The sequence below is a fragment of the Opisthorchis viverrini genome, assembly GCF_000715545.1.
Source record: "Opisthorchis viverrini unplaced genomic scaffold opera_v5_228, whole genome shotgun sequence".
In the NCBI taxonomy this organism is placed as follows: Eukaryota; Metazoa; Platyhelminthes; class Trematoda; order Opisthorchiida; family Opisthorchiidae; genus Opisthorchis; species Opisthorchis viverrini.
The window spans coordinates 244,252-254,938 of NW_008751882.1; the positions used below are offsets into that span (position 1 = coordinate 244,252).

The 10,687-nt window shown below is 46.0% G+C and overlaps 2 protein-coding genes across 2 annotated transcripts in view; one reads left to right on the forward strand and one right to left on the reverse strand.

Moving 5' to 3' along the window:
* The window catches only part of T265_08562 (hypothetical protein), a gene marked incomplete at both ends in the record, with an annotated part of 19,623 nt that overhangs the window by 4,787 nt on the left and 4,149 nt on the right, over positions 1-10,687 (forward strand). The gene's annotated exons all lie outside the window — the stretch shown is intronic.
* The window catches only part of T265_08561 (hypothetical protein), a gene marked incomplete at both ends in the record, with an annotated part of 17,383 nt that continues 7,564 nt past the window's right edge, over positions 869-10,687 (reverse strand). Inside the window, 3 exons of the mRNA XM_009174406.1 lie at positions 869-1,383; positions 5,474-5,543; positions 9,720-9,824. Coding sequence (XP_009172670.1) covers positions 869-1,383; positions 5,474-5,543; positions 9,720-9,824 — 690 coding nt within the window. The remainder of the gene's footprint in view (positions 1,384-5,473; positions 5,544-9,719; positions 9,825-10,687) is intronic.

Sequence of the window (10,687 nt, forward strand, 5' to 3'; positions counted from 1 at the left end):
TACACACGTCCCTTCAGATTCAGGGATAAACCATTCTGATGCCACAGGTGTCTCAAGTTAGCAAACGCGACCCGAGCCTTGCAGATTCGTGCATTCACCGCATCTGTCACACTACAGTCAGAATTAATACAACTTCCAAGATACGTGAAACACTCCACAACTTCGAGTGTCTTCACCTGGATGTCCAGAAGCATGACCTTACTCTTTGTGAGTCTAAAGCGCACGCCGAAGGACGGAACGACTTTGGTCAGTTTATCCAAAAATACCTGCGCCTTTTCCTTTTTGAAGACGATATCGTTTGCATATTCCAGATCGACAAGGTTTTCGTCAGAGGCTATTTGAACACCAGGGTTTTGGAGACCCTCCAGCGTTCGTCTCATTCTCACCAGTCACGAAATTAAATAGGGATGTAGAGAGTGGACATCCATAACGGACACGACACTGAGTACGGAGGCTTTTAGATAGCTCTCCGTATACGTCTGGAAGTCTGAGAATACAAAGAACGTATTATGTTCACAAACTTCCGGGGCATTCCTTGGTGGGTATGCATGTCAAGGCGAACGGACCGACCAACCGAGTCGAATATGTCTCGGAAATCCAGGAATACTAAAGGACGTATGGATCTGTTCTAGCACCTGACGGAGTATAAAGATCTCGTCAACTAACCCCCCCCCCCACACCATGTCACTGAGGAGCAAGTCACATTACCTAAGCCCGGTTACGGCAAAACAGGTGAACAACACCATGAGGATAAAAAAGATCGATTTATCGATAGCTCACGAGTTATAATAACCTGGAGAGTCTGTACAGATAAGATGAATGTTCTTGATTGGGCCGTTCGACAAGCACGGTTGATGGTCAGTCCACTTCACCATGGGCGCCAAACCCCAGCGTGTTGCGATGACGATCCAGTCCTTTGAACACGTTCCATGGAGTTTAAAGACCAATCAATGGGCATGGGTGACTGACAGGAATTTTCAACTGGATTGAGAGTCGGAGAAGAGTTCCAATGCATTGCCAGACCACTATCAGGAGTCAGTTGTTGAGGGCTTATTCCGGGCGCGAAATCTGTAGACGGTGGTGAGCTAATAGAGGGGTTGTTTGTTAGAGTTGTGGGTGGGATAACACACACAAGACTCGCGGGCGATTCAGCAAACCTAACCAGTGCTTCTGCTCTTCTCTTTATCAACTCAGCTAGCATTTTGGAAAAGATCTCAGCCAATAGGGGTTGAGAACCGTTGCACTGAACACTGTTCAGGAGATTGTTACAAATCTGTAGTATGTTTGATTCACAAGAGACGAACCCGTAGAGGAACATTCTGGCCAGATCTGTGGACAGTGAGGATTTGGACACACCCACGGACTGCCGAGATTGATCAGTGTCTGAAATTAAATGCAAGAAGCGGCGATGAATAGGAGATATACTTTGCTAACGTGTCACGGCAGTGACTAAGACAGAAACTTCTCCGTGAATGACATCCCCAAAAATTGAACGGAGCACATATCCGTCAGATTGCTAGGAGTAGGGCACGACTGAGTTAAATTGGAATACAGTTTGGGGCTGATCAGGTGGGCGCAGTCCCCGGAATTCGATACAAATAATTCCGTACTTGAACATCAATTTAGCTGAGTGTTCATTCATGATTGACTGATCCGTTGGAACGCTGATCTGTTCCAAACGCACTGCAACGGTGTAAACAAAAGCTCTATCGACCACTCTCCCGAGGAAATGTGCGTGGGTGCTTCACATTAGTCTGTACGTCCTGCTATATTCAAAACTTTCTGACAGTGGTCTGGAATTACGGAGACCTTGAGGCATACGAACGTATTTCCGACATACACTTCAATCGACCTGCCGCACTCACGTGACCGTGCATTCTAATAACGTATCTTCTAACGGGACTTTATCACTTAGCAATAGTTCAAATCCACCATTCCTTTATAACTGAGCTGCCATACCGCGAACATGAGGACAACGATACTGCCCAAGCCTATACGAGATTCCTGGGGGTTTTGTTTCGAACCACGGAACCTGGTTCAACAAACACTGATGACCTATCCTCGACTGGGGGCACGAAACGCTAAACTCCACTAACAGTGTAACTGTTAATTACATATTTTAAACGTTCACAACAACTTGAAATGTAGAGTTCGAAAGCCGGCTGGTAACAAGGTTGCGGGCATAACAAGCCAAACACTCAACCAACCGCGTCGGAACCGAGCTCAACTGAGTAGAACAACCGGCTTCCGGTACATTTTGAAAACAAAACCAGCGAGCATCTGTGTGCTTGTTGCCCAGATTCTTTCGAACTTTTTCCAGGCTGGTGACGGGACAGGCAAAAACATCCCAGTCAAATCAATTGCCGGAATGTTTTTGGCCGTAAGGTGAACTGTTTCTTTAGAGCTCATCCATTTAGCATACTCGCACTCTAAGTGACCTTCTTCCCTATGCAATGACATGCGAATATCTAGCACCATGGCTCAGTGGATAAGGCGCGAACACAGTGACCTTGAGGCCCGTGATTCGAACGTGACCTCTGCGTCTCGACAAGTACTCTTGACTAGGATTGGGCAACCCGGAGGTGTCTCAGCCCCTGTGCTGTCTCCCGGATCATGACAACTAGGCCCCAAAAGGTTGTTACAACTGATCGAGCCCATCGCCAGATTCAATGATCTCAACTCCATCCTGTGTGGTGTGACACGGTCCACTCTGTCCCAAGCTTAGGACAACTAACCTACAACTGACCTTCATAGTAAACCAACTCACAGGTAAGGGTTCCAACGCTTTTCCAGTGGCGGCGAAGATCAAAGCGATAAGCAGGCCGGATTTGCTGGGTGGCCTGACAAAAAACACCAAGCCTTCCTCGTGTGGGCGGACTTGTTGAGTCTTTTCGATCGTGTACACCTGCCCCTGTCGCACCTAGTTCACACTGGGGTCATCGATACGGCCTAACTGCTGGGTGGCCTGAACAAACTCAGCCAGTTCTGCATTCACACAAACCTCTATCAACATAGAAAACTACTATGCATACGGGTGCAAAAAAACTGCGCCGGTGATAGGACCGAATATGTCATCCATGCTAATCGAAAAAACAGCTTTACTGTTTTGTCGCGTCCTCTAAAGTGAACTCTACGCGTTCCAGTTGATTGTTCTGATCCAGTTTACTATGCTTCTTGTCACCACTTTGCCTATTTGCACCTTTGCGTTCGAGGTCATACCATAGACGAACTGGTTAGAGAGCAAGATAAAGCCGCCGCGTGACCTTGCTCGCCGGAAAAGAGACTCGAATGAAATGTTAGTTACTCCGTTGTGTTGAAGGTCCTGGAGGCACTGACAAGCTTGTAGCACTTATAAACTGCTCTTTTTTATGCTCAGTATCATCTTCTTTTTCCCCACCAGTATCAGTCACATCGCTGTACAAAAGTTTGTTTTACTGAAGTACAACCGCTACCGCCCGCTCGTTGGCTCCAACGTGACTTTGAGACTTTTGCTGAGTGACTGTTGTTGTGACCGCCGGTTGGCTATATTTGATTGCTGCTAACACTAAACGTGAACCAACATTTCAGCTACAAACACTGGACTAATATGTTCACACTTGTGGATTAACATTTCAATCACTGGAGATCTGGAATGCCAGGAAGATAGAATTATTCTTGGTGTGGTGGTTCAACGGAATACGGAACTACGGAATCTCCTATTTTGAACTGTGAGTCAAGATTTACTCGGATTTTTCTCCTTGTGACTTTGTATCTGGCTTACATTAGTAATTTGCTCTGTTCACTAGAGACTCCATAGGGCTGCTAACCAGTACAAGCTGGCCCCGATTGGTGCTGGAACGTTTGTAGTCCAACAACCATTGATGACAAAGCCGAAAAACCGATAACCGAGCCATAACTGTGGGACATGGTGGAGAGGTCGGGTTACCTCAGTGGCTGACAGGAAGCCTGTGGTCGAAAGGTCGCGTTTTAAACCTTACCACGTCTAGGCTAGGGCAGTGTGTTCCCTTCGAGCTGCACAACAGTGTCACATCGGAAAGACGATACAGATGGACCAGTTTTTGTTCGTGAAAAACATTCCTTTGCACACCAATGTGGTTTTAACGCGGTACTCCGCTGAATCCCAGATGAACCTCTCCTTATCATACTGCTCAACTTAATGTGCCGCACAAAGGCAGTCTGATTTCTTGATGGAACACTACTCATAAGGTTGTTCAAGAATTTCATAAACGAGAGGTTTAGATGTAATTCAGTTGAGTCTCTCCGTGGAAATCTGGGTTCAAGTTGACCGAAACTCAGAGACCGCAACTAACTGCCCGAAGAAGGCCGGAAACAGTCATGACCTGTCGAACAGGTCTCAGCAACCTGGTAAGTCATGTTCTTTCAGTACTTTCCTTGTTCTCAACTCAGCCGAAGCTGCTTTCTGGAAATCCCAGGGGATCCAGAAGACGTATCACACAATTACGACGCATCGTACCGAAGGTGGCATGATGGAATGTCACACGCCAGATTGTCCAAGCCTAGAAGATAGAATTAGTCGAGTTTCTGAGGTTGGGTTCGAACCACGAACCTTCCGACCTGTAAGCCCTAACCACGGAATCATATCGGGGTACAACACAAAGATAGGGGCCCCTAGACCAACCAAGACTGGGAGCTTTGTCACGATAATCGAAGAACAGCCCTGCCTGTTTCCATTCTTGGCTCATTGAAGTTTCGTGTGTGAAGTTAGGAGGGCGGTTACCGCGTTTAACTGTAATCAACTTGGTCGTCATAGGCTGTAGTCTCCGCAAAATCTTAAATACGATCGAAATTCTGACAGTATTAATGAAACAAACCAAGGAGATAAATAAGGGATACGTCATTTAGGAATATAATCGTTCGAAAATCGATTTTAGCTAGAAAAAACGATCACATGGATGTTCTAGTGGCAAATTAATCTACCCAAGAGACCACCACGGTGGTTTCCTGACTCTCCTGGAGTCAGGCATCTTAAGAGAAACTATGCGCCCAATCTCAGATTATGGCAAACTGTGTTGTAGGAAAGTCGCCTCCCTTCGGTGGCGGCAGGAGGCGTCCAGACACGAAAAGTACAGATGCGGAGAAGGATGCGTCTCAAGGTCATCAACGGTACTACACGTTCGGGATGGCGGGCGGAGCTCACCAAAAACGGTTTAGCAGCATGCGACCAACGGAGTGGGTGTGACGTTATTCACACCAGGAACGTCGCCATCGGCTGAACAGAACGAACAAGCAAATGACCATAATAGGCTATTTAGCCATCCTACACAGGAGCCCTGACAATATAACCGTGTCCCGAGTTCTCCGTCCTTTCCTTATCGCGTGGCCTGGCGGGCTCAGTTCCGTCCTGACCAATAGATAGACACCCACGATACGACAAGGAGCTCCTCCTGAAGGGGTACAACTAAGCGCATTAGCAGTTTGTGTTTTAAAATCTGGAAAAGGTAAAACAACTTACTGCCTACGACCGCCTCCCTGATAAACCCGACGGCACGCTCCAAAATATCCGCCTTCTCGATCTTTTCAAACTGAAATAGAAAGTAAATAGAAAGTAACAACTGCAATAAGGAGTTAGGACTGTGGATTGAGCTTACTTTGAGTCCAACGTTCTCGACGATGGGATAAACATGTACTCCTATAAACAAAAATTACGGGACATTCTGCGAGAGAACGAGTTGAATAAAAGCCCACCAACATCTACAATGCGTTGTCGTATTCAGTAGTATGCAGTGCGTGCTGATCCGCTTCTTGCGAGGAGACAGATAAAAAGCACCAAGTCTTCTGAAAACCACATGAATGGAGAAGTTTCGCCCCCCTCTCTTTGTTCTCCTTTTCAAGACCCGGATTAGCGCTCATCTACCAAATCTTTTGTAGTACACCCCCCCCCCCGCATGATAATCAATCGTAGGGCCGCCAAATTCTTCCACCATAACCCCACGACCAAGGAAGGAGATGAGGTGAGTTTCGGCCAGTATATTACGGGCAATGGTAGAAATCAAACTCACGCACGATATCAGGTTTGCTCGTCATGAGCGGGTTGTAAGGGAACTCGCAAAACGTCTTCGTCGACTGGGATACACCGTCCTCGAGGAGTTGAGAACACCTACTTCATCAAACCTGACCTAATCGCTGTTCCGGAGCGCCGAGCTACTGTGAAAGACGTCAGTATAGTCTCGGATGAGCGCGGAGTGACTATGTAGAATGAGAAGAAACAGAAGTATGATGCAGATGAATATTCCCTCACCATAATCCCGGCTCTTCGTGCAATCGGTTGTGATGTCGACTTTCTGGTCCACAAAATCATCTCTTATCGAGGGATCTGCTTTCCTCAATCCCTCAAGGCTGTTATTGGACTGGGAGTCCCTAAGGTCATAGTCAGTGACTTGTTTGCTTACCATTGTGGGCTCTCTGCGTACTTATGGCACTTTTATGTGTGGCACATGGCGTTGAGTTTAAATTTTTGCCATTTAATTTCACACCGGACTCAGTATGACGGACACTTTGTGCCTGATGTTGGAGTCTTGCTTGTGCCAGCGCTTACCGCGCATTGAAGAGCATTCAACATTGTTTCTTCTCTCTTCGGTTGTTGGTCTTTAGACGCGTGTTCCCATATCAAAATTTTTTTTACATACGTTGGGATTTATCTCATCTGACTGGAACTGTTGTTGGCATGAGTTCGAATGAGACGCTTCTCTCTTTTATCTCATATCCCCCTGTTACCCTTTCGCGTTCGTCCCTTGCATTCACTTTTTATGTTTGTGACCATGCTCTTCAAAAATGACAATATATGACTGTGAGGTGGCGTTTCTGACCGTAAGTACTGATCTAAACCTCCGTACGGTTCCAATTGGAAATCGGCCTAATTGTGAGCTAGAACAAAACGGAATCTGTCCTGGGGAAATTCCCAATCGTAACACACTGTGGAACCCAACTTCAAGACAACTTGCAGATGAAGAAATGTAAACTTTCCTGAGATTGGACAGCAAACTTGCAGGGCACAAACTTTTCGGTAAAGGGTTAAAGAAGGTTTAGTTGACGTCTACAACCATTAAACCGTTGTAGCCACAAAGGCCAGATGAAACCGTTGTTTTTTTTTTGAGCTCGTAGCTAGGGTTCTGTATGCACAAACGCGATCGATCATTCATTAGCCGGGGCGCGCAGCCTTAAAATACCGGCTCCTCTGGGTGTCCCTGGGGCGCAAACAACCTCCGGCAGCTAGGAGTTTCCCAGTCGCCTATCACAGACGTGCATATTGTAGCCCCTAAGTGGACTCTGGGTTAAACAAATTCGCCTACATTGCATGCGTTCTACTACCGGGTGACTGGTCATTATCGACTCCCAATGCACATAGTGTGAACTTTCCAGAAGTTAGAACTTGCCAATACAAGTGAAAACAAGAAAAAATATCGGTCACTGTACAACAAACGGTATATGAAGCTCTGTGGCGTGCACCATTGTCAGTGTTTTTATATGGGACGGAAGTAATGTGAGCAACCTCATCGCGAAGGCCAAAATAGATGAACGCGAAAGTGGCTGCAGAGAATGAACCGCGGTGTGATCAAACCAGTTGTTGGTGAGTAGAAAAGAGTACTCATGGACAACCGACATGTCGAACTACACACCGCGACATGACAGCCTCGAATTCCAATTGCAAATTCATTGTTACCAAACAGAAAACCTCTGATTTTCGTGTGAGAATCACACATACTCAATTAGAACTCTTTTAGGAAGGCGTCGTCCTATCCAAATATGTGCACAATTACTTGGTTCTCGGCACCATTATAACCACAGTGAGTTAGAAATTTCACTTCTTCAACGCCCCCCCCCCCAACTTCGGCCATTGCCAGGAAAGAACTTGAGCAATCGGTCATATGACTGAGCGAATCAGTCTTGCTCACTCGGATTGCACCCTCAATCAAGTGTGACTTACCATTCGGACATGACCTTCAGCACGCTTTCCAAACTGCTTCATCCACTGCCTTCCTGATCCGTGAAAAGTTGTACGGCTTTGGTCGACTCAGCACAAAGATGGCCGCCAGTGGGTTCGCTCTTAGGGGGATGTGTCGGCCACTATATGGTAATACCTCTCCTGGGGAACTTGATCACAACTGAACTTTGTGATGTACAGTGCTGTTCTTCTTCAAACCCACCGATTCTTCTCCCTGTTTTTTCTCACATTTACTCGTGACTTCATCTAAACAGTAAATGTGGTTGCTGTCAATTTCACCAATCTGCGATGGGTTGGCCAAGACACAACTTTGACAGTTGGTTTTGTTGGTGGGGTGGCATAGTTAATGACGCTTGTCTGGGTGTGATCGGATATCCTTGTCTCCCATCGGTCATGCGGAACACATCCTCGTCCACCGTATCACATATCCCTTAGATCTATGATCCTCAGTAATGGAGATGAGGATCTTACCTATAGACGTAATACACTACTCATAAGGTTGCTGAAAAATCGTCGACAACCCACGACCGACTTCGTCGATCTTGCAGCTAATCAAATAGGCGCAGTTCCCGTCAACCTTATGTTCTACATGGACCCTAACTGCACGAAATTAGCGCAATACACTCATTTGCAAACCAATTTGGTTCTTCGATAGACTCAATTGGAGCCATTTGAATATCTCGTTTGTGATGTTTACAGGCAAAGGTTACATTTTTTCTAATGGCACTGAAATAGGTCCGGTCGTGAAATTTCGTTACTATACCAACGAGGGCCTCTTTAAACCTAGTATCCGCAGGCATCATCTATTTCCAAACTATTGAACTGATAGTTTTCCTATCAAAATGTAGTAAAGAGCCAAATAATTGGATAAAGTACCTATAGACTAATACACTACTCATAAGGTTGCTGAAAAATCGTCGACAACCCACGACCGACTTCGTCGATCTTGCAGCTAATCAAATAGGCGCAGTTCCCGTCAACCTTATGTTCTACATGGACCCTAACTGCACGAAATTAGCGCAATACACTCATTTGCAAACCAATTTGGTTTTGCGGAAGACTCACCTGGAACTCAGCTGAATCTCTTGTCTATGGTGTTCCTACCTAATTTTGTCTGATGGTGTTCTGTGAAAAATGGCGAGTAGTCAGGTATCCATATGATCTATTAGATCAAAGTGGACCTTAGAGTGGACGGTATAAATCAGCCAGGTTGCCGCATAACTGGTTGGTGGCTTGCGTATCATCTGAGATCAGTGTCCCAAGGTCAAAAGACTGATTCGTCAATGGGGGTAGTAGATGAGTCTGGACGTGACGCATCGTGGAATGAGTAAATTTGTTCAGATTAGTCAATGGATTTAATTTTACACCAACACCGAGGTTAGGGCGCGAACCTACTACTGATTGGAAGGTTCGTGGTCCGCCTTCACCTCAGGTTGTTAATCGAAGAACACGCTTGTCATTCTCTCCTTCGAAATTCGACCACTCTCGTGGCTAAATAAGTTTGTCTGATTAGAAGTGAGCACAGGACTGATAAGTTTTTTAAGAGGGCAATGGAAAATAGATACCATATCATTGTGGTCAGGCTTTTCAGTACCAAATCTATTACATGTAGTGTCTCCACTCCGGTTGACGACAGCAACGAGGTCACGACCCACGCCTTGGATTCGAATTCCGATAAAGTGGCCCACAATCACGTGTCATTCACGCGCTAGTGATTGATGCGAGGAGCAACAACATGAAAAGTTGAAGAACTCACCCCAGACTTTGCGAGGCCTGGCTTGTCGGTAACCAAATGCTTTAATTGTTCCAATGCACGGTTGATCCGTTGCCGCCGTCGTTTCTCTGTCTCCGGTTTGTTTTGCTGTCAAAAGCCAGTGGGGAATAGGAACAGTGGGATTGGGTTCGGACTGTACGAATGTCAACGGAAGAAGCGAACGTGATTTGAACCAATTAGAGTTGAGAGGACGTGTGGTCAGTCATAGCTTGCACCACACACTGTCCACTTTAGTTGAATGTGCAAGCAACCACGAGCGAGGCGATGCCACGGTAACAAACTGCCTCGGGCTGTGGAATCGTGCCCAACATGCACCGATTGTCAACAGGTAGGGTAGCAGAACAATACTGACAGAACAGCGAGCACATGGACCAACTTATCAATTAGGAGCATGTTTTTCAAATACCTGAACCCCGGATGAGATCCGCTCAGTATTTGTACAAAGTAAAAGACTAAGTGAACTTGTGAGTAGGTTTCGTTACACGTTTCAGGAGTGGTAAATAAGTTAGGTGTGACCAGTACATGAACAAGTCGATGCATCGGGTCACCTGACTTTCAAGCAGTCAGATTTTTCCACAAAAATGTTTGTGGAATATTCCAAGTGGCCATGGTCACAAAATCCCAAAACATCAAGGCGGGTGTGCGGTTTGCTTTAGATAAAGCCTTATTCTCTCAACAAGACCCAAAAAAAATTTGTGTCGAGAAAGACAATTTAGAATGCACGAATTTCGAGAAGCACACTCATTTGCAAATCAATTTGGTTTTTGCGGGAGACTCAACGGAATCTCTCGTTTATGATATTCTGCAACTGAAAGTGCTGCAAGTAGATCCTAAGGTTGACGGAAACTCGGGGACCACGCCTACCTGATGATCCGCAAGAAGTGCGAAACCGGTCGTGGGCTGTCGAAGAGTTTTCAGCAACCTTATGAGTAGTTTCCTTCATGAAAAGG